The sequence below is a fragment of the Anomaloglossus baeobatrachus genome, chromosome 12 (assembly GCF_048569485.1).
Source record: "Anomaloglossus baeobatrachus isolate aAnoBae1 chromosome 12, aAnoBae1.hap1, whole genome shotgun sequence".
Lineage (NCBI taxonomy): Eukaryota > Metazoa > Chordata > Amphibia > Anura > Aromobatidae > Anomaloglossus > Anomaloglossus baeobatrachus.
The window spans coordinates 99,429,976-99,454,229 of NC_134364.1; the positions used below are offsets into that span (position 1 = coordinate 99,429,976).

Below are 24,254 nucleotides of genomic sequence, written 5' to 3' on the forward strand. Positions count from 1 at the left end.
TAATGGGGTTCAAGAAGATTTTTTTTAATTAACCCTACGCACATCTCATCAGTACATACACTGAGGGGCCAATTGATTGCTATGGCAACAAAAGCGAGCACTTTCGTGCATCCATCCTGTTTAACGCATTTCACCATCAATCAGTACGGTGCTATTGTTCTATTACCACACAGCATAATACAAGGTCCTGTAAAGAAAAATCACTTTAAATCTTGGTTATTTGGGCCTAAAACCTGACAAAAGGATCAATAATAACAAGAATGACACAAATATATACAAAAAAGGTGGAAACTCGGCACACAACAGTCACTTCCGGCTCGACACCAGCGAGGAGGCCGCACGTGAGACCGCGAACTCTCCCGCACAGGAATCCGAATCTTTACCTCAGAGGTTCGGCCGCGCTGAGGGAAGAGGCCGAGGATGCGCAGGCCGTTACCGGGAGCGGAGCACAGACGGGTAATGGATAGACAATGTACGGGAGGGGAGGACCGGACTTACCAGGCACACGAGACGTGGAGGCCTTCCGGGTGTAAACGTCACGTCCCACTAACCCACGGAGAGCCGGCCTCACATGGAGGAGTGTAAGTGCGGGGAGGGAGAGGGCGCCATCTGCATAGTGACGAGCAGGGAGGGGCCCCCTGCTGCCCGATATTAGCCGATATGGCCCCCACCAAAGTGTATTATTTGGCTTAGATAGTGTGAGGTGGTATCACACATATGCCCCCTCCATATTATAATCATTGTTATCAAATTCCTCCATCTTGGGGGTCAGTAATTACAATTACTATCAAAGCAACATGGTGTCTTGTTTATAAGCGCCATTACCACGCAATATCATGGGGTTTGTTTTAATTCTATAGAATCTTTTGCGTGACTGAAATTATCACTCTTCCGTTTTTTCCTTACAAAAGCCGCAGCTTTGTCTTTATTTTTTTTACTACCTCATTTTGTTTACCACAGTATGTAGTGAAAATGGCTGCTCAGTCTATCGCAGGTGTACCAACATGGCTGCTCAGTCTATCGCAGGTGTACCAACATGGCTGCTCAGTCTATCGCAGGTGTACCAAAATGGCTGCTCAGTCTATCGCAGGTGTACCAACATGGCTGCTCAGCCTACCTCAAGTGAACCAAGGTGGTGGCTCAGCCAACTGCAGTGTACCAATATGGCTGCTCAGCAGGTGTACCAAGATGGCGGCTCAGCCTATGGCAGGTGTACCAAGATGGCGGCTCAGCCCATGGCAGGTGTACCGAGGTGGCGGCTGAGCCTATCGCAGGTGCACCGAGGTGGCGGCTGAGCCTATCGCAGGTGCACCGAGGTGGCGGCTGAGCCTATCGCAGGTGCACCGAGGTGGCGGCTGAGCCTATCGCAGGTGCACCGAGGTGGCGGCTGAGCCTATCGCAGGTGCACCGAGGTGGCGGCTGAGCCTATCGCAGGTGCACCGAGGTGGCGGCTGAGCCTATCGCAGGTGCACCGAGGTGGCGGCTGAGCCTATCGCAGGTGCACCGAGGTGGCGGCTGAGCCTATCGCAGGTGCACCGAGGTGGCGGCTGAGCCTATCGCAGGTGCACCGAGGTGGCGGCTGAGCCTATCGCAGGTGCACCCAGATGGCGGCTGAGCCTACCGCAGGTGCATCAAGATGGCGGCTCAGCCTACCGCAGGTGCACCAAGATGGCGGCTCAGCCTACCGCAGGTGTACCAAGCTGGCGGCTCAGCCTACCGCAGGTGTACCAAGCTGGCGGCTTAGCCTACCGCAGGTGTATCAAGATGGCGGCTCAGCCTGCCGCAGGTGTACCAAGAAGGTGGCTCAGCCTGCCGCAGGTGTACCAAGAAGGTGGCTCAGCCTGCCGCAGGTGTACCAAGAAGGCGGCTCAGCCTACCGCAGGTGTACCAAGATGGCGGCTCAGCCTACCGCAGGTGTACCAAGATGGCGGCTCAGCCTACCGCAGGTGTACCAAGCTGGCGGCTCAGCCTACCGCAGGTGCACCAAGGTGGCGGCTCAGCCTACCGCAGGTGCACCAAGGTGGCAGCTCAGCCTACCGCAGGTGCACCAAGGTGGCAGCTCAGCAAGTGTACTGAGGTGACGGCTCAGCCGACCGCAGGTGTACCAATATGGCTGCTTAGCCTATTGCAGGTGCGCCAATATAGCAACGGCCGTATCATTGTATCTTATCAGTGTCATAGGGGGCAAATGTGTATGTCCCACATTATAGAAATAGATTCACAGCTCAGCAGACAGTATCACACAGCAGAGGATGAGATACATAGCTCAGCAGACAGTATCACACGGGATAGGATTAGATACATGGCTCAGCAGACAGTATCACACAGCAGAGGATGAGATACATAGCTCAGCAGACAGTATCACACGGGATAGGATTAGATACATGGCTCAGCAGACAGTATCACACGGGATAGGATTAGATACATGGCTCAGCAGACAGTATCACACAGGATAGGATTAGATGCACAGCTCAGCAGACAGTATCACACAGGATAGGATTAGATACACAGCTCAGCAGACAGTATCACACAGGATAGGATTATATGCACAGCTCAGCAGACAGTATCACACGGGATAGGATTAGATACATGGCTCAGCAGACAGTATCACACAGGAGAGGAATAGATGCACAGCTCAGCAGACAGTATCACACAGGATAGGATTAGATACACAGCTCAGCAGTCAGTATCACACAGGATAGGATTAGATCCACAGCTCAGCAGACAGTATCACACAGGATAGGATTAGATACACAGCTCAGCAGTCAGTATCACACAGGATAGTATTAGTTACACGGCTCAGCAGACAGTATCACACAGGATAGGATTAGATACACATCTCAGCAGTCAGTATCACACAGGATAGGATTAGATACACAGCTCAGCAGACAGTATCACACAGGAGAGGATTAGATACACAGCTTAGCAGACAGTATCACACAGGAGAGGATTAGATACACGGCTCAGCAGACAGTATCACGCAGGAGAGGATTAGATACACGGCTCAGCAGACAGTATCACGCAGGAGAGGATTAGATACACGGCTCAGAAGACAGTATCACACAGGATAGGATTAGATATACAGCTCAGCAGACAGTATCATGCAGGAAAGGATTGGATACACAGCTCATCAGTTCGTATCACACAGGCTAGGATTAGATACATGGCTCAACAGGCAGTAGGATTAGATACATGGCTCGGCAGCAGATGATAGGATTAGATACTTGGCTCTGTAGCAGATGATAGGATTAGGTACACTGCTCAACATCAGATGATAGGATTAGATATACGGCTCTGTAGCAGATGATAGGATTAGATACGCGGCTCGGCAGCAGATGATAGGATTAGATACGCAGCTCTATAGTAGATGAATGAATTAAATACACGGCTCTGCAGCAGGTTATAGGATTAGATGCTCGATGCAGCAACAAATGATAGGATTAAATACATGGCTCGGCAGCAGATGATAGGATTAGATACACGGCTCGGCAGCAGATGATAGGATTAGATACACGGCTCGGCAGCAGATGATAGGTTTAGATACACGGCTCGGCAGCAGATGATAGGTTTAGATACACGGCTCGGCAGCAGATAATAGGATTAGATACACGGCTCGGCAGCAGATGATAGGATTAGATACACGGCTCGGCAGCAGATGATAGGATTAGATACACGGCTCGGCAGCAGATGATAGGATTAGATACACGGCTCGGCAGCAGATGATAGGATTAGATACACGGCTCGGCAGCAGATGATAGGATTAGATACACGGCTCGGCAGCAGATGATAGGATTACATGCACGGCAGCAGATGATAGGATTAGATACTCTACTTGGCAGCACATGATGATAGGATTAGATACACGGCTCGGCAGTAGATGATAGGAGTTGTAGTCCTCTTTATTCTGACTTCTCCTCTTCTCCAGGATGTCTGGTGTCGGGGGACGGGTCAGGTCTCTGGAGCAGAACCAGCTCCTGGCAGGGGACATCGCTCGCGTCCTGTCTCTGTACGGCTTCATCACAGATTCGTACATAATTGTAAGTATTCCCACTGTCAGACCGGGAATATATAACACTGGGGAGGATTCTTTACAGAGGGCGTCCTCCTCCTGGGATCCGCTCCACAGCCTCTGGGCCTAGTGCCAGTCCATTACTGGTGCTGGTGCCGTCTGCACGGCTGTTGGAGCGGCGGCACTGGAGCCGGGAGTGATCCACGGGAGGGAAATCACTTGTTAAAATCTAGTCCTAAGCGGAGCTGATCTGATGCTGATGAGACGTCATTCAGGGGATCTGATGGTCCTGGTGTGTAGTGGGAAATTTATTATCTTTTGTCTCTCCAGACCCCAGAGGATAATAACGGAGTAGAAAAATAACACACTTCATACTCTTCTGTCCCCTCCATGCTCTTCTGTCCCCTCCATGCTCTTCTGTCCCCTCCATGCTCTTCTGTCCCCTCCATGCTCTTCTGTCCCCTCCATGCTCTTCTGGCCCCTCCATGCTCTTCTGGCCCCTCCATGCTCTTCTGGCCCCTCCATGCTCTTCTGGCCCCTCCATGCTCTTCTGGCCCCTCCATGCTCCTCTGGCCCTCTCTTGTTTTGGTGCTTCAGGCTTTTCTTTTGTTTTCCATCTTCTCCACTCTTTGGTGCCTCTAGGCCTCAACATCATGGCATCACATAAGGCCCAGTCAGCGCCTGAGGGGACGAAAAGACTGAATCCCGAGGGAAGTAGGGTATTATACACAGGAGGCTTCACAGCACACTTTATATACCTGTCTGCTGCACACATTCACGACAGTGTTGCATGTACACTCAGCCGAGCTACATTCAACACACACACGGCTCTGCTATATACACACAGCTGTGCTACACTCACACACTGCTCTGCTACACTCACACACTGCTCTGCTACACACACATGATAACAGAGAGTGATAGAAGAAGGGTCTTAATTCCGCGCCAAGGACTCAATGGATCCAGGAAGAGATTAATGCTTCTTTAATAACATGTACAAGTCTACGCGTTTCTGGAGACACAGCTCCCTTCATCAGGACATTGGCAATGTGCAATTGGCAATTGGCAAAGGATGTTCTCTTGCCAATGTCCTGATGAAGGGAGCTGTGTCTCCAGAAACGCGTAGACTTGTGCATGTTATTAAAGAAGCATTAATCTCTTCCTGGATCCATTGAGTCCTTGGCGCGGAATTAAGGACCCCTTCTTCTATCACTCTCTGTTATCAGCCAACTTTGGGACTGCTGCCTGGACCTGGATCTTATATATGCCTGTATAGTGATTGTGACTGGCACAACCATTATAGGTGAGTGTGTTTTCATTACATATCTTCCTCCCCTTTTGGGGTAAGACCCTATTGTGCTTTTCTTTCCACGGTTTCTCATCTGCTACACACACAGACACGCGGTTCTTTTATATACATGTGGCTCTGCTACATTCACACACAGCTTTGTTACACGCACACACTGCTCTGCGATACTTAAAATGGCTCTGTTATATACACACATCTGTGCTACACTCACAAATTGCTCTGCTACAGACACATAGACACATAGTTCTGTTATATACACACAGCTCTGCTACACACACAGCTCTATTATATACACACCGCTGTGCTACACTCACACACTGCTCTTCAACACACACTGTTCTGCTACAGACACAGACACGTAGCTCTGTTATATACACACAGCTGTGCTACACACCCACACACACACCTCTGCTACACACACTACTCTGCTACACTCACACACTGCTCTGCTACACATACAGATATACGGCTCTGCTACACTCACACACTGCTCTGCTACACATACAGTTATACGGCTCTGCTACACTCACACACTGCTCTGCTACACATACAGATATACGGCTCTGCTACACTCACACACTGCTCTGCTACACATACAGTTATACGGCTCTGCTACACTCACACACTGCTCTGCTACACATACAGATATACGGCTCTGCTACACTCACACACTGCTCTGCTACACATACAGATATACGGCTCTACTACATTCACACACTGCTCTGCTACATTCACACACTGCTCTGCTACATTCACACACTGCTCTGCTACATTCACACACTGCTCTGCTACATTCACACACTGCTGTGCTACACACATGACTGTTATATAAACACAGCTTTGGTACACTCACACACTGCTCTGCTACACACACAGATACGCGGCTCTAGTATATACACACAACTGTGCTATACACACTGCTCTGCTACACACACCCTGCTCTGCTACAACACCGCTTGCTACACTCACACACTGCTCTACTACACTCACTGCTCTGCTACACTCACACACTGCTCTGCTACACTCACACACTGCTCTGCTACTCACACTGCTCTGCTACTCACACTGCTCTGCTACACACTGCTCTGCTACACTCACACCCTGCTCTGCTACAACACTGCTCTGCTACACTCACACAATGCTCTACTACACTCACTGCTCTACTACACACTGCTCTGCTACACTCACACACTGCTCTGCTACCCCTCACACACTGCTCTGCTACACTCTCACACTGCTCTGCTAGACACACACTGCTCTGCTACACACATTCGACTCTGCTACACACACTCAACCCTGCTACACACGTGCGGCTCTGCTACACACGCGACTGCTACACATGCACACAACTACTACACACACATACTGCTCTGCTGACAAACACAAAGCTGAGCTACACTCACGTGGCTCTGCTACACAGACACTCCACTATGCTACAGACATGTGGCTCTGCTACACAAATACAATTCTGGTACACATGAAGCTTTGCTCTACAAGCATGACGCTCTGATCCACATACAACTCTGCTGCACACACGCTCAGCTCACCTACACTCACTCTCAGCTCTGCTGCACACACGTGGCTCAGCTACATACAGGCCCAGGTGGATCTGCTCCATACACGCACACTCGGATCTTCTACACACACATTTGCGCAACTCTACTACACATATAAACGTGTGAGTCTCTGATTGTGCTGCACACTTGTACGTTGCTCTGCTACTCACACTAAACATTACCACAGTTTGGAGTTCCTTCCCGACATGTGGCTGATATGGCCTGAGAGGTCCGTCTGCTGCTCAGGTTGTGCGGCCTCCGTGCAGACCCCGCGGCCTCCGTGCAGACCCCGCGGCCTCCGTGCAGACCCTGGTTTTTCGTCTCCTGATAAGATCGATCAGTGTGAGGCAGGAGCAGGGAGCAGATCTCTCTGTGGTCTGGTAGACGTTGTATCAGGAGAAAGCTGCCCCTGCAATACTTTTATTTATTGCTAAAAATTACATCTTATAGTTTAAAAACATACGGTACTTTTGTGCCATTCATGCTAGACAGAAAAAATAAGTCCTACGATGTTAAATGTTGCCATATTTGACTCTACTTAGAATCCTTTTTTTTTCTAGGAATTTTTCACCAACAGCCTGTGGGAGACGCTGCCCGTGTCTTGGAGATTAGCGTTGTCAGACCTGACTGCCCCGGACTTGGCCGATCTACTCTTATCGGACAGTAACGCAAGGAATACAAGGTAGATGAATGCAAGTTATCTGGCACACACACAAAGCAGCTATCATGTTGGTTTCTTTGTAATCAACAGTGCGCATTCAGGAGCTGAGCCCGCGCCATACACAGCCGGCACCCGATAGTCACTGATGTAATGTACAGCGCACTCTCAGGAGCTGAGCCCGCGCCATACACAGCCAGCACCCGATAGTCACTGATGTAATGTACAGTGCGCTCTCAGGAGCTGACCCCGCGCCATACACAGCCGGCACCCGATAGTCACTGATGTAATGTACAGCGCACTCTCAGGAGCTGAGCCCGCGCCATACACAGCCAGCACCCGATAGTCACTGATGTAATGTACAGTTCACTCTCAGGAGCTGAGCCCGCGCCATACACAGCCGGTACCTGATAGTCACTTGTGATGACAGACAAGCACTTCAGTGACATTGTTTGTTTCCTATCCAGTTACCGGTCAGTATGGCCGCTCAGCCTCTTAGCTTTGAAGGTCACCGCGCAGACCTTGTCCTTCCAGCGAACGCCACGTCCTGACGCGGACAGCGCACACAAGAAGAGACCGGCCGAGTTCCAGTCTAACCAGGGTCAGAGCTCCTTACTGGATCCGCTCTTTCGGAAACACGTGAAGCCCAAAAAGCAGCATGAAATACGAAGGCTGGGGAAGGTACGGGGCGATATGGCGGACACACGCACACACAAGTCATTTTATAAAACCTCTCGGGGCACGGTCTGCTCAGCTGGTAATTTCCTATTATCCCACAGCTTGTAAAGAAGCTTAGCGACGTGACCGGGTGTGACCGTGTAGTGGACCTCGGCAGCGGCCAGGTAAGGATATTCATTATGACTGACTGATGGACGTATACAACGATGTTCTTGGGGTGTTCAAATGCCACCACCATACGTAGAACAATTCTAAGTACTCACATCTTATTTAAAGGGGTTATGTCGCATTTTTATAAATGGGTATTGTCAGATATGGCTTGTAAAAGTGAGTAAATTTGCAACTTATTGCCTGTGAATATTTTCAACCGTTCTTGAGATGTTAACATTTATTTTTCTTTGTCGCTCCATTGGGAGACCCAGACAATTGGGTGTATAGCTTCTGCCTCCGGAGGCCACACAAAGTATTACACTTTTAAAAAAGTGTAACCCCTCCCCTCTGCCTATACACCCTCCCGTGGATCACGGGCTCCTCAGTTTTATGCTTTGTGTGGAAGGAGGCACACATCCACTCATAGAAAAAAAAAAAAAAATTCTCATACATAGTATGACAGAAGAAAAGAGGTCCCCTATGGGGTCCCCGGCATGTTCCCTTCTCACCCCACTATGTCGGCGGTGTTGTTAAGGTTGAGGTACCCATTTCGGGTACAAAGGCTGGAGCCACATGCTGTCTCCTTCACCATCCCTTATGCGGCTCTGGGAGAAGTGGGAGCTTCATTGGTCATTCACATGCTGAGACCGTGCTCCATCCACAGCCCCTGGTGGAACCTGCTGGACCGGAGCGTTTTCATCCCCAGGGACCGGGCCCTGCACCTTCAAGGTACTCTGTGTCCCCATGGGGGGACGGTACGGGGAGAGAGGTCGCCTCTCTCCCCAGTAGCGCCGTCCGTTGTTTTTTCATCGGACTTCCGCGCCGGCCGTGCCTGCTTGTCGGGCACGGCCTTAAATTTAGTCCCCGGCTTCATCGCGGCCTAGTTGCGAAAAATTCCGCCCCCGGGCCTGCTTGTCAGGGGGAAGGGCGGTACTACCGACAGAGGGCTGGAGCATCTTTGCATGCCTCCCCTCCCCTCTCATGGACCACTATGGGGCCTCCAGATTCCCGCCTTTTGCCGGCGCCGCCCATGGCTCCACTCCCCCCTTGAGAGCTCCGGCGGCCATGTTTGGCATTCTGCCGGTGTATGCTGCAGCTGCACATCTCTACAGCTCTGGGGGACCCACGACAGGGAATCTGGAGGACACCAGCGGTTGGTAAGCCACACCAGTCACCCGGTGCTGGTTCCCCTAGGGTGCCGTGATATATATATATATCTACATATATTATATATATTCGGAACGGCTGTTTAACCCTTTCCCATATACCCTCAGTGGTCGCTCTCCTAAGGGACACTTATTGCTTGCAGCATGTCGTCCACAAGGAGCAAAGCCCTTAAGACACAGGTTTTTTTCGCAGCCTGTACCTCTTGTGGGGCTATGTTGCCTGCGGGATCCACCTACCCTCACTGTGATCAATGCTCGACTCCTGCCACGCTTGCTCAGCCGGAGCCCGGGGCACTTGTGGGCCCCTCGGCTCATGTAGATCCCCCTGCTCCTCCTGAGCAGGCTGCAGGGACAGAGTCACCGTCATTGGCCTCTTTCGCTGAGAAACTCTGTCACTTTCTCAATCCATTGCACAGTCTATGGACATATGGTCATCTAAGCTCCTTGAGGCTTTGCAGTCCAGACCGGGCTCTTCACAGGCCCCGGCCCCTGTTAGTTTGTCTCCTCCAGGGCCTTCTCGGTCCGCGCCGCAGCGCGCTCCCAGGATAGCCCCTAGGTCCCAGGCGGAGGACTCCTGCCCGGATTGCAGTCCCAGACCGGCTAAGCGGCCTCGCTGGGACTCTTCCCCGGCCTCCTCACGCTGCTCTGGATCTCAGCTGGAGGACTCTCAGGACGACGAGGCGGACGTGAGAGCTCAGGGCTCTGACCCTGACTTCGCCCTCAACCTTGATACCCCTGAGGGGGACGCCTTAGTAAATGATCTTATTTCGTCCATCAACCAGGTGTTGGATCTCTCTCCCCCGCCTCCACCGGTAGAGGAGTTGGCTTCTCAGCAGGAGAAACACCAATTTCGATTCCCCAAACGTACGCGCAATACGTTCTTTGATCACTCTAACTTCAGGGACGCTGTCCAGAAGCCCAGAGCGGTCCCGGACAAGCGTTTTGCTAAAAGGCACTCTGACACGCGTTATCCCTTTTCACCTGAGGTCGTTAAGGGCTGGGCGCACTCACCCAAGGTGGATCCGCCAGTCTCTAGATTGGCTGCTAGGTCCGTTGTGTCTGTTGCCGATGGCTCATCCCTGAAGGATGCCACTGACAGACAGACAGAGCTCTTGGTGAAGTCTATTTATGAGGCCACGGGAGCGTCTTTTGCCCCGGCCTTTGCGGCTGTGTGGGCTCTCCAAGCAATCTCGGCATGTCTGACTGAGATCAATGCTGTCACGCGGAATTCTGCTCCGCATGTGTCTTCCTTGACCTCTCAGGCATCAGCATTTTCGTCCTACGCCATGAACGCCGTCCTGGACTCCGCTAGCCGTACGGCTGTAGCATCCGCTAACTCCGTGGCAGTCCGCAGGGCCATGTGGCTGCGCGAATGGAAAGCAGACTCTGCTTCCAAAAGGTTCTTAACTGGTTTGCCTTTTTCTGGCGAACGTTTGTTTGGCGAACGGTTGGATGAGATTATTAAGGAATCCTCGGGAAAGGACTCCTCCTTACCCCAGTCCAAACCTAAGAGACCTCAGCAGAGAAAAATCCAATCGAGGTTTCGGTCCTTTCGTCCCTCCGCCAAGCCCCAATCCTCTTCGTCCAACCGGCCGGAGAAAGGCCAGAAGAACTCCTATGGGTGGCGGTCCAAGTCACGCCCCCAAAAGGCCGCAGGAGGCACTGCCTCCAAGACGGCCTCCTCATGACTCTCGGCCTCATCTAGCCACATCCTCGGTCGGTGGCAGGCTCTCCCGCTTTGGCGACGCCTGGTGGCCACACGTTCAAGACCGATGGGTGAGAGACATTCTGTCTCATGGTTACAGGATAGAGTTCAGCTCTCGACCTACGGCTCGTTTTTTCAGAACCTCCCCACCCCCCGCACAGGCAGACGCACTGTTTCAGGCGGTGGACGCTCTAAAGATGGAAGGAGTTGTGATTCCCGTTCCCCTTCAGGAACGTAGTCGCGGATTTTACTCCAACTTGTTCGTGGTGCCAAAAAAGGACGGGTCTTTCCGTCCCGTTCTGGACCTCAAGCTGCTCAACAGACATGTGAGAACCAGACGGTTTTGGATGGAATCTCTCCGCTCGGTCATCGCCTCAATGTCACAAGGAGACTTCCTAGCATCGATCGACATCAAGGATGCTTATCTCCATGTGCCGATCGCACCCGAACACCAACGTTTCCTGCGTTTCGCCATCGGGGACGAACACCTCCAGTTTGTCGCATTGCCCTTCGGCCTGGCAACAGCCCCACGGGTCTTCACCAAAGTCATGGCATCCGTCGTGGCGGTCCTGCACTCTCAGGGCCACTCGGTAATCCCATACTTGGACGATCTCCTAGTCAGGGCCCCTTCTCGGGTGGCGTGTCAACGAAGTCTTACCGTCACTCTGGCGACTCTCCAGCAGTTCGGGTGGATCATCAATTTCCCGAAATCCAAGTTGACGCCGACCCAATCACTGACTTACCTCGGGATGGAGTTTCATACCCTTCCAGCGTTAGTCAAGCTACCGCGGGACAAACAGCTTTCTCTGCAGGCGGGGGTGCAGTCACTTCTTCGGAGTCAGTCACACCCCTTAAGGCGCCTCATGCACTTCCTGGGGAAGATGGTTGCAGCTATGGAGGCAGTGCCGTTCGCGCAATTCCATCTACGGCCACTCCAATGGGACAAGAGTTCGGCTTCCCTCGACAAGAACATCTCTCTTTCACTTGCAACCAAAACATCACTTCAGTGGTGGCTCCTACCCACATCTCTGTCTCGGGGAAAATCCTTCCTCCCCCCCAACCTGGGCCGTGGTCACCACGGACGTGAGCCTGTCAGGTTGGGGAGCGGTTTTTCTCCACCACAGGGCTCAAGGAACCTGGACTCCAATAGAATCGTCCCTTCAGATCAATATTTTGGAGATAAGGGCAGTATATCTAGCCCTATTGGCTTTCCATCGGTGGCTGGAGGGCAGACAGATCCGAATCCAGTCGGACAACGCCACTGCCGTCGCCTACATCAACCACCAAGGTGGCACTCGCAGTCATCAAGCCTTCCAGGAAGTCGAGCGGATTCTGCAGTGGGTGGAAGTCACAGGCTCCACCATCTCCGCAGTTCACATCCCGGGCGTGGAAAACTGGGAAGCAGATTTTCTCAGTCGTCAGGGCATGGACGCGGGGGAATGGTCTTTTCACCCAGACGTGTTTCGAGAGATATGTCGCCGCTGGGGAACGCGGGACGTCGATCTCATGGCATCGAGACACAACAACAAGGTCCCGGCCTTCATGGCACGGTCTCAGGATCACAGAACTCTGGCAGCGGACGCTCTGGTCCAGGATTGGTCGCAGTTTCGACTGCCATATGTGTTTTCCCCCTCTGGCAATGCTGCCCAGAGTACTACGCAAGATCTGGTCCGACTGCCGTCGCGCCATTCTCGTCGCTCCAGACTGGCCGAGGCGGTCGTGGTATCCGGATCTGTGGCATCTCACGGTGGGTCAACCGTGGGCGCTTCCAGACCGTCCAGACTTGCTGTCACAAGGGCCGTTTTTCCATCTGAATTCTGTGGCCCTCAACCTGACTGTGTGGCCATTGAGTCCTGGCTCCTAGCGTCTTCAGGGTTATCTCAGGATGTCATTGCCACCATGAGACAAGCCAGGAAGCCAACGTCCGCCAAGATCTATTACAGGTCTTGGCAAATCTTCCTATCCTGGTGCGCTGATAACGGTTTTCCTCCATGGCCGTTTGCCTTACCCACATTCCTTTCATTCCTACAATCTGGAATGGACAAGGGTTTGTCCCTCGACTCTCTCAAGGGCCAAGTGTCGGCGCTCTCCGTGTTTTTTCAAAAGCGTCTAGCCAGGCTTCCGCAGGTCCGCACGTTCCTGCAGGGGGTTTGCCACATGGTCCCACCTTACAAACGTCCGTTGGATCCTTGGGATCTTAACAGGGTTCTGACGGCTCTTCAAAAGCCGCCTTTTGAGCCGCTGCGGGATGTTTCTCTTTCCCGTCTTTCTCAGAAGGTGGCCTTCCTGGTGGCGGTCACATCACTTCGGAGAGTGTCTGAGCTTGCAGCGCTGTCATGCAAAGCCCCCTTCCTGGTTTTTCACCAGGATAAGGTGGTTCTGCGTCCTGTCCCGGAATTTCTTCCTAAGGTGGTATCCCCCTTTCATCTAAATCAGGATATCTCCTTGCCTTCCTTTTGCCCTAATCCAATTCACCAGTGTGAAAAGGATTTGCACTCTTTGGATCTAGTGAGAGCACTCCGGTTCTACGTGTCTCGCACGGCGCCCCAGCGCCGTTCAGACGCGCTCTTTGTCCTTCTCGCTGGCCAGCGTAAGGGCTCTCAGGCCTCCAAGTCAACCTTGGCTCGGTGGATCAAGGAACCGATTCTCGAGGCCTACTGTTCTTCTGGGCTTCCACTTCCTTCAGGGTTGAAAGCCCATTCTACCAGAGCCGTAGGTGCGTCCTGGGCTTTGCGGCACCGGGCGACGGCTCAGCAGGTGTGTCGGGCAGCTACGTGGTCTAGTCTGCACACTTTCACGAAGCACTATCAAGTGCATGTTTATGCTTCGGCAGACGCCAGTCTAGGTAGGCGAGTCCTCCAGGCGGCGGATGCCCACCTGTAAGAGGGGGCCGTTTTCGGCTCCTTTTATTGAGGTATTCTTTTACCCACCCAGGGACTGCTCTTGGACGTCCCAATTGTCTGGGTCTCCCAATGGAGCGACAAAGAAAAAGGGAATTTTGTTTACTTACCGTAAATTCCTTTTCTTCTAGCTCCTATTGGGAGACCCAGCACCCGCCCCTGTGCCCTTCGGGCTGGTTGTTCTTTTGTGTACACATGTTGTTGATTTGTTTTTATGGTTCATGGTCTTCAGTTCTCCGAACATCCTTCGGATTGAATTTACCCTAGACCAATTTATAAGTTTCCTCCTTCCTGCTTTTGCACCAAAACTGAGGAGCCCGTGATCCACGGGAGGGTGTATAGGCAGAGGGGAGGGGTTACACTTTTTTAAAAGTGTAATACTTTGTGTGGCCTCCGGAGGCAGAAGCTATACACCCAATTGTTTGGGTCTCCCAATAGGAGCTAGAAGAAAAGGAATTTACGGTAAGTAAACAAAATTCCCTTTCTTTGTCGCTCCATTGGGAGACCCAGACAATTGGGGTGTATAGCTATGCCTCCGGAGGCCACACAAAGTATTACACTAAAAGTGTAAAGCCCCTCCCCTTCTGCCTATACACCCCCCGTGCCTCACGGGCTCCTCAGTTTTTATGCTTTGTGCGAAGGAGGCTGACATGCACGCATAGCTCCACAGCTTAGTCAGCAGCAGCTGCTGACTAGGTCGGATGGAAGAAAAGAGGGCCCATAACAGGGCTCCCGGCATGCTCCCTTCTCACCCCACTTTGTCGGCGGTGTTGTTAAGGTTCAGGTACCCATTGCGGGTACACAGGCAGGAGCCACATGCTGTTTTCCTTCCCCATCCCTTAATGGGCTCTGGGTGAAGTGGGATCCTAATCGGTCTCCAGGCACTGGGACTGTGCTCCCTCCGCAGCCCCTGTGAATCTGCTGGATAGGAGCCGGGTATCGTCAGGGACAAGGCCCTGCTACTGTGAGGTACTCTGTGTCCCCGTGGGGACCGCGCATGGAGCGCTTGTGCCATACACATTACAGCACTGCTGGGTGTGTTAGTTCGCCGGGGACTACCGCGCATGGAGCGCTTGTGCCATACACATTACAGCACTGCTGGGTGTGTTAGTGCGCCGGGGACTACCGCGCGGCCGCGCTTACTGCCGGCCGCGCTTATAACTTTAGTCCCCGGCTTCTGCGGCCTAGTGTCGCATATTCCCGCCCACAGGCCTGCCAGTCAGGGGAAGGGCGGGACGCTGCACAGATCGTCAGCGCGGAGGGCTGGAGCATACATTTGTATCCTCCTCCCCCCCTCACTCAGTACACTGGGGCACTAGATTCCCGCACTTTCTTGGGCACGCCCACGGTCCCCTCCTCCCCACAGAACGCCGGCAGCCATTCCTGTCAGCGATTCAGAAGCTGGAGAGGAGAGACAACACAGGGAGACCCAGGCAGGGAATCTGGTGATCACACAACCGCTCTAAGCGGTCGGTAAGCAGCACCTGTGGTGCTGGCCCCACTGAGTACCGAAGTGTGTATATATATATATATATATAGGCTTATAGGCTATACATTGCACTGTACGGTCGCTCTGTTGATTTTTGGCTATATACCCTCCTGGTTGTTCTCAGAGGAGACAACATGTCATCCGCAAAAAGCAAGGGTGCCAAAGCACAGGCGTACTTTGCAACCTGTACCTCATGTACAGCTGTACTACTGGCAGGTTCCACTGACCCTCATTGTGTGCAATGCTCGGCCCCTGTTGCACTTACTCAGCCGGAGCCTCTGCGACTGGTGGCCCAGGTGGAACCACCTGCTACCACTGTCCAGGTGACAGGGACGGAGTTTGCAGCCTTTGCTGACAAACTGAATAGGATAACTGAAGTGAGCACTAATATATATATATGAGTGCAAGCCAAAAATACATACTATATATAAGAATAAGGCTGCACATCAAACTTAGATAATGGTATAATGCCTCAAGCATATGGAAAAATATTGGAATATACAGTGAAAAATGCTACTTGCTAATTTGAACATGTGAATAATGAATTGCATACCTGCCATGAATATTAGGAAAAAGGAGATATTTAGCAATCGCATTGATCAATGTAACTGAGCCCCAAGGCCTCGTCAAGGCATATCTCTATATTGGGGTCCCTAGCTCTGTGACCCTAACTGTGTGTCATCTCATTGCAATGAAAAACTGCTATGGGTGGAGAGGGGTAACTAAGGACTTTCTTATATAGGAGATGGAAAAAACATGGCCGAAAGGGGCGGAGCTGTGTTCACATTCAGAAAAAAACTACATATAACTGAATAGGATAACTGAAGTGAGCACTAATATATATATATATATGAGTGCAAGCCAAAAATACAGTTAGGGTCACAGAGCTAGGGACCCCAATATAGAGATATGCCTTGACGAGGCCTTGGGGCTCAGTTACATTGATCAATGCGATTGCTAAATATCTCCTTTTTCCTAATATTCATGGCAGGTATGCAATTCATTATTCACATGTTCAAATTAGCAAGTAGCATTTTTCACTGTATATTCCAATATTTTTCCATATGCTTGAGGCATTATACCATTATCTAAGTTTGATGTGCAGCCTTATTCTTATATTTGCTGACAAACTGTCTGAGAGTATGGATAAATGGTCTGCTAAAATACTGGAAGCATTGCAGTCCAGACCGGTGATTCAGGCCCCGGGCACTGTCCAATCCTTGACCCCTGGTCCCCCTCAATTGGAACAACAAAGTGCCCCTGGGGTAACCCATAGGTCCCAGGGTGAGGTCTCTGACACAGACCGCAGTCCCAGGCCGCCCAAGCGTGGTCGCTGGGAAATTCCCTCCACTTCATCACACTGTTCAGGGTCCCAGCAGGAGGACTCTCTGGAGGATGAAGCGAAGGTAACAGATCAGGATTCTGATCCTGAAGCCGCTCTCAACCTAGATACACCTGAAGGTGACGCCGTAGTGAATGACCTTATAGCGACCATCAATCAGGTGTTGGATATTTCTCCCCCAGCTCCTACAATTGAGGAGTCAGCTTCTCAGGAGAAATTCCGTTTCAGGTTTCCCAAGCGTACATTAAATACGTTTCTGGATCACTCTGACTTCAGAGAGGCAATCCAGAAAAACCGAGACTGTCCAGACAAGCGTTTTTCCAAGCGCCTTAAGGACACACGTTATCCCTTCCCCCCCGAGGTTGTCAAGGGCTGGACTCAGTGTCCTAAGGTGGATCCTCCAATCTCCAGACTGGCGGCTAGATCCATAGTTGCAGTGGAAGATGGGGCTTCACTCAAAGATGCCACTGACAGACAGATGGAACTATGGTTGAAATCCATCTATGAAGCTATCGGCGCGTCTTTTGCTCCAGCATTCGCAGCCGTATGGGCACTCCAAGCTATCTCAGCTTGTCAGGCGCAGATTAATGCAGTAACACGTACATCTGCCCCGCAAGTGGTGTCCTTAACCTCTCAGGCGTCGGCATTTGCGTCCTACGCCATTAATGCTATCCTGGACTCGGCGAGCCGTACGGCGGTGGCATCCGCCAATTCGGTGGTACTCCGCAGGGCCATGTGGCTACGTGAATGGAAGGCAGACTCTGCTTCCAAAAAGTTCTTAACCGGTTTGCCATTGTCTGGCGACCGCTTGTTTGGTGAGCGATTGGATGAAATCATTAAACAATCCAAGGGAAAGGATTCATCCTTACCCCAGTCCAAACCAAACAGACCTCAACCACGGAAGGTACAATCGAGGTTTCGGTCCTTTCGGACCGCGGGCAGGTCTCAATTCTCCTCGTCCAAAAGGCCTCAGAAAGATCAGAGGAACTCCGATTCATGGCGGTCTAAGTCACGTCCTAAAAAGACCGCCGGAGGAACCGCTCCCAAAGCGGCCTCCTCATGACTTTCGGCCTCCTCAAACCGCATCCTCGGTCGGTGGCAGGCTCTCCCGCTTTTGCGACGCCTGGCTGCCACAAGTAAAAGACCGATGGGTGAGAGACATTCTATCTCGAGGTTACAGGATAGAGTTCAGCTCTCGTCCTCCGACTCGTTTCTTCAGAACATCTCCGCCCCCCGACAGAGCCGAGGCTCTTCTGCAGGCGGTGTGCACTCTGAAGGCGGAAGGAGTGGTGATCCCTGTTCCTCTTCAGCAACGGGGTCACGGTTTTTACTCCAACTTGTTCGTGGTGCCAAAAAAGGACGGATCCTTCCGTCCCGTTCTGGACCTAAAACTGCTCAACAAGCATGTGAAAACCAGGCGGTTCCGGATGGAATCGCTCCGCTCCGTCATCGCCTCAATGTCCCAAGGAGATTTCCTGGCATCAATCGACATCAAAGATGCTTATCTCCACGTGCCGATTGCACCAGAGCATCAGCGCTTCCTGCGTTTAGCCATAGGGGACGAACACCTTCAGTTCGTGGCACTGCCTTTTGGCCTGGCGACAGCCCCACGGGTCTTCACCAAGGTCATGGCAACAGTGGTGGCAATCCTACACTCTCAGGGACACTCGGTGATCCCTTACTTAGACAATCTACTTGTCAAGGCACCCTCTCAAGGGGCATGCCAACACAGCCTGAACATTGCTCTGGAAACTCTCCAGAGTTTCGGGTGGATCATCAATTTTCCAAAGTCAAATCTGACACCGGCCCAATCACTGACATATCTTGGCATGGAGTTTCATACTCTCTCAGCGATAGTGAAGCTTCCGCTGAACAAACAGCGTTCACTACAGACAGGGGTGCAATCTCTCCTTCAAGGTCAGTCACACCCCCTGAGGCACCTCATGCACTTCCTAGGGAAGATGGTGGCAGCAATGGAGGCAGTTCCTTTTGCGCAGTTTCATCTGCGCCCACTTCAGTGGGACATTCTCCGCAAATGGGACAGGAAGTCGACGTCCCTCGACAGGAACGTCTCCCTTTCTCGGGCAGCCAAGGCTTCCCTTCAGTGGTGGCTTCTCCCCACTTCTCTGTCGAAGGGGAAATCCTTCCTGCCCCCATCCTGGGCGGTGGTCACGACGGACGCGAGCCTGTCAGGGTGGGGAGCGGTCTTTCTCCACCACAGGGCTCAGGGGACTTGGACTCAGACAGAGTCCTCCCTTCAGATCAATGTTCTGGAGATAAGGGCAGTGTATCTTGCCCTAAAGGCGTTCCAGCCGTGGCTGGAAGGCAAGCAGATCCGAATTCAGTCGGACAACTCCACAGCGGTGGCATACATCAACCACCAAGGCGGGACACGCAGTCGGCAAGCCTTCCAGGAAGTCCGGCGGATTCTGCTGTGGGTGGAAGCCACAGCCTCCACCATATCCGCAGTTCACATCCCGGGCGTAGAAAACTGGGAAGCAGACTTTCTCAGTCGCCAGGGCATGGACGCAGGGGAATGGTCCCTTCACCCGGACGTGTTTCAGGAGATCTGTTGCCGCTGGGGCATGCCGGACGTCGACCTAATGGCGTCCCGGCACAACAACAAGGTCCCGACATTCATGGCACGGTCTCAAGATCACAGAGCTCTGGCGGCAGACGCCTTAGTTCAGGATTGGTCGCAGTTTCAACTCCCTTATGTGTTTCCTCCTCTGGCACTGTTGCCCAGAGTGTTACGCAAGATCAGGGCCGACTGCCGCCGCGCCATCCTCGTCGCTCCAGACTGGCCGAGGAGGTCGTGGTACCCGGATCTGTGGCATCTCACGGTCGGCCAACCGTGGGCACTACCAGACCGACCAGACTTGCTGTCTCAAGGGCTGTTTTTCCATCTGAATTCTGCGGCCCTCAACCTGACTGTGTGGCCATTGAGTCCTGGATCTTAGCGTCTTCAGGATTATCTCAAGAGGTCATTGCCACTATGAGACAGGCTAGGAAACCAACGTCCGCCAAGATCTACCACAGGACGTGGAAAATATTCCTGGCGTGGTGCTCTGCTCAGGGTTTTTCTCCCTGGCCATTTACCTTGCCCACTTTTCTGTCCTTCCTTCAATCCGGATTGGAAAAGGGTTTGTCGCTCGGCTCCCTTAAGGGACAAGTCTCTGCGCTCTCTGCAGGGGGTTTGTCACATCGTCCCTCCTTACAAGCGTCCGTTAGAACCCTGGGATCTGAACAGGGTGCTGATGGTTCTTCAGAAACCACCGTTCGAGCCAATGAGGGATATTTCTCTCTCACGCGTTTCGCAGAAAGTGGTTTTCCTAGTAGCAGTCACTTCACTTCGGAGAGTGTCTGAGCTAGCAGCGTTGTCGTGCAAAGCCCCTTTCCTGGTGTTTCACCAGGACAAGGTGGTTCTGCGTCCGGTTCCGGAATTTCTCCCTAAGGTGGTATCCCCTTTTCATCTCAATCAGGATATCTCCTTACCCTCTTTTTGTCCTCATCCAGTTCACCAATGTGAAAAGGATTTGCACTTGTTAGATCTGGTGAGAGCACTCAGATTCTACATTTCTCGTACGGCGCCCCTGCGCCGCTCGGATGCACTCTTTGTCCTTGTCGCTGGCCAGCGTAAAGGGACACAAGCTTCCAAATCAACCCTGGCTCGGTGGATCAAGGAACCAATTCTCGAAGCTTATCGTTCCTCGGGGCTTCCGGTTCCCTCAGGGCTGAAGGCCCATTCTACCAGGGCCGTGGGAGCGTCCTGGGCCTTGCGGCACCAGGCTACGGCTCAGCAGGTGTGTCAGGCAGCTACCTGGTCGAGCCTGCACACTTTCACGAAACACTATCAGGTGCATACCTATGCTTCGGCAGATGCCAGCCTAGGTAGGCGAGTCCTTCAGGCGGCGGTTGCCCACCTGTAGGACGGAGCCGTTTACGGCTCTATTATGAGGTATTATTTACCCACCCAGGGACTGCTTTTGGACGTCCCAATTGTCTGGGTCTCCCAATGGAGCGACAAAGAAGAAGGGAATTTTGTTTACTTACCTTAAATTCCTTTTCTTCTAGCTCCAATTGGGAGACCCAGCACCCGCCCCTGTTTTTTGTGTACACATGTTGTTCATGTTGAATGGTTTCAGTTCTCCGATATTCCTTCGGATTGAATTTACTTTAAACCAATTTATAATTTTTTCCTCCTTCTTGCTTTTGCACCAAAACTGAGGAGCCCGTGAGGCACGGGGGGTGTATAGGCAGAAGGGGAGGGGCTTTACACTTTTAGTGTAATACTTTGTGTGGCCTCCGGAGGCATAGCTATACACCCCAATTGTCTGGGTCTCCCAATTGGAGCTAGAAGAAAAGGAATTTACGGTAAGTAAACAAAATTCCCTTCTTTTTGTTCACAGCATATTGCCTAGGACACCGACCACCGCTGCTAGATAGGAAAACATGCGCAGTTCTTACATAATCCTTTCTGTCGAGCTTATACGTACTTGTTTCAGAGCTGGAGCGCATTGTTACCTCCAAATTTCAGCCTTCCTCAGTACAGTGCTTACAAGCTAGACAGCAGCGGCGGTCGGTCTTCTAGACAACATGCTGGCAATGAAAAAAAGTGTTAATATCTCAAGAACGGCTGCAAATTTTAATAAGCAGTAAAGGCGGCATTACATGCTACGATTTATCTGACGATATGTCGACGGGGTCACGGATTCCGTGACGCACTTCCGTCATCGTTAGCGACTTGTTGCATGTAACATCTACTAGCGACTCCGAACGATCGAAAATAGGTTGAAAATCGTTGATCGTTGACATGTCGTTCACTTTCAAAATTTTGTTCATCGTAGCAGCAGACATATTGGTACATTTGACACCCTGCAAACGACGAACAACATCCACACGGCCGCCTTGGTCAAACAATATATCTGTTATGAATGTCAGTTATGCTTGTACTGCTGTGAGGCTCCCTCTTGTGGCCAGGAATGGTTTGGACAGAGACCAGGTGTGCTGGAGCAATGGGTGTTTCCATTGCTAACTCTCTGCCTATTTAAACCTTGGTCTGCTAGCATTCTGAGCCGGTTGTCATTTGTTTTTTAGTTTACCAGCCTGCTTCATCCTGCTTCAGACCACATCTACCCCAGATAAGTGCTTGGTTCTTTCTTATATTGTTTTGTTCTTTTTGTTCTTATCTGGGTTTGTCATTTTCTGTGGTTATTGTCAGTTTATTTGCATGCAGGAATCTTCCCTCTCAGTTGCTTAACTGGGAAGCTCCCTGCAGCTATGTTTGGAGTATTGCTCCTATAAGTCCATGTGTTTGTTGCTTCTTGAATTCGTAATTGTTCCTGTTTTCTATTCATTGGTATGACAAGAACGCCTGGTATAGGACGGAGTTCAGATCCAGCGATCTGAGGACTTTTTGTACTATCAGGTATTTGGATTTTTGCAGGGTTTTTCTCTGGCCACCATCAGCCCCTTTCCTATCCTGTCCTATTTAGTCAGTGGGTCCTCACCTTTGCTAATCCTATCATCCATCTGTGTATTGTGTTTTCCTATATCACCGTAGTTTTTGAATGTGGGGGGCTTGCTATACCTTTGCGGTCTATTTCTGAGGCAGAGAGTTATTCATCTTTCCTACCTTTAGGATAGTTAGTTCTCAGGCTGGGTTCGCGGTGCACAGGATGTTAGTTCACCCCTCAGCTACTTCTAGTGTTGATGGTTAGTAAGGGGATGGCGGCTAGATTAGTTGCCAATGCTCTTGTCACCTTTTGTGCCAATGATCTATTGTGATCTTAGATGGTTCCGGATCATAACAATATCGCTGAACGATTTTGCGTCACTTGTGCGATCGTTACGTGTGACCGCTAATAAACGACCTATGAGCGATCTCGGCAAATTGTAACTACGATCTGGGCGTGTCACATCGCTAATGAGATCGTCAGATAAATCGTAGCATGTAAAGCGGCCTTTAGTTGCAAAAGTGCTTGTTTTTACATGCACTATCCGACAATATTTAATATATAAAGCTGTGTGTGTGTGTATGTCCGCTAAAAGAATCCGCACCATCGCATTTACAAGTACAAACTTTTGCACAGACACCCCATGTGACTCAGGGAACGTCATAGATTATGTTTTGACAGGAAACTATAACCCCGCGCTTTACAGTTATTCTCCAAAAAACCTCCCTCTATTAAAGTTAATGGAGCTGCGTTCTAAAGGTCATTAATAGTAGCTGTGATTGGTTACTATAGGAACAAAGGACATTCATAGTATAAGAACCTTATATGTGAAGTAATAAAATGTCGGTGAGGAGACAGAGAGAGACAAAAACAGACAGGCAGACATAGGCAGATAGGGAAAGAGACAGACAGGAAAAGAGACAGACAGGGAAAGAGACAGACAGGGAAAGAGACAGACAGGGAAAGAGACAGACAGGGAAAGAGACAGACAGGGTAAGAGACAGACAGGGTAAGAGACAGACAGGGTAAGAGACAGACAGGGTAAGAGACAGACAGGGTAAGAGACAGACAGGGTAAGAGACAGACAGGGTAAGAGACAGACAGGGTAAGAGACAGACAGGGTAAGAGACAGACAGGGTAAGAGACAGACAGGGTAAGAGACAGACAGGGTAAGAGACAGACAGGGTAAGAGACAGACAGGGTAAGAGACAGACCGGGTAAGAGACAGACCGGGAAAGAGACAGACCGGGAAAGAGACAGACCGGGAAAGAGACAGACCGGGAAAGAGACAGACCGGGAAAGAGACAGACAGGGAAAGAGACAGACAGGGAAAGAGACAGACAGGGAAAGAGACAGACAGGGAAAGAGACAGACAGGGAAAGAGACAGACAGGGAAAGAGACAGACAGGGAAAGAGACAGACAGGGAAAGAGACAGACAGGGAAAGAGACAGACAGGGAAAGAGACAGACAGGGAAAGAGACAGACAGGGAAAGAGACAGACAGGGAAAGAGACAGACAGGGAAAGAGACAGACAGGGAAAGAGACAGACAGGGAAAGAGACAGACAGGGAAAGAGACAGACAGGGAAAGAGACAGACAGGGAAAGAGACAGACAGGGAAAGAGACAGACAGGGAAAGAGACAGACAGGGAAAGAGACAGACAGGGAAAGAGACAGACAGGGAAAGAGACAGACAGGGAAAGAGACAGACAGGGAAAGAGACAGACAGGGAAAGAGACAGACAGGGAAAGAGACAGACAGGGAAAGAGACAGACAGACAGGGAAAGAGACAGACAGGGAAAGAGACAGACAGACAGGGAAAGAGACAGACAGGGAA

General features: G+C 51.4%; 1 protein-coding gene and 1 pseudogene across 3 annotated transcripts in view; one reads left to right on the forward strand and one right to left on the reverse strand.

Annotated features, from left to right (window-relative positions):
• The window catches only part of LOC142258173 (uncharacterized), a 40,228-nt pseudogene extending 39,773 nt beyond the window's left edge, over window positions 1-455 (reverse strand).
• LOC142258174 (methyltransferase-like protein 25B) overlaps window positions 327-24,254 on the forward strand; it is an 89,362-nt gene continuing 65,434 nt past the window's right edge. For all 3 annotated transcript variants that reach the window (XR_012727719.1, XM_075330669.1, XM_075330670.1), the window contains exons 1-5: window positions 327-581; window positions 3,926-4,037; window positions 7,435-7,556; window positions 8,000-8,213; window positions 8,312-8,374. Coding sequence is in view for 2 of the 3 variants with exons in the window: in XM_075330669.1 (XP_075186784.1) it covers window positions 421-581; window positions 3,926-4,037; window positions 7,435-7,556; window positions 8,000-8,213; window positions 8,312-8,374 (672 nt within the window). In the remaining variant the exon portion in view is untranslated. The remainder of the gene's footprint in view (window positions 582-3,925; window positions 4,038-7,434; window positions 7,557-7,999; window positions 8,214-8,311; window positions 8,375-24,254) is intronic.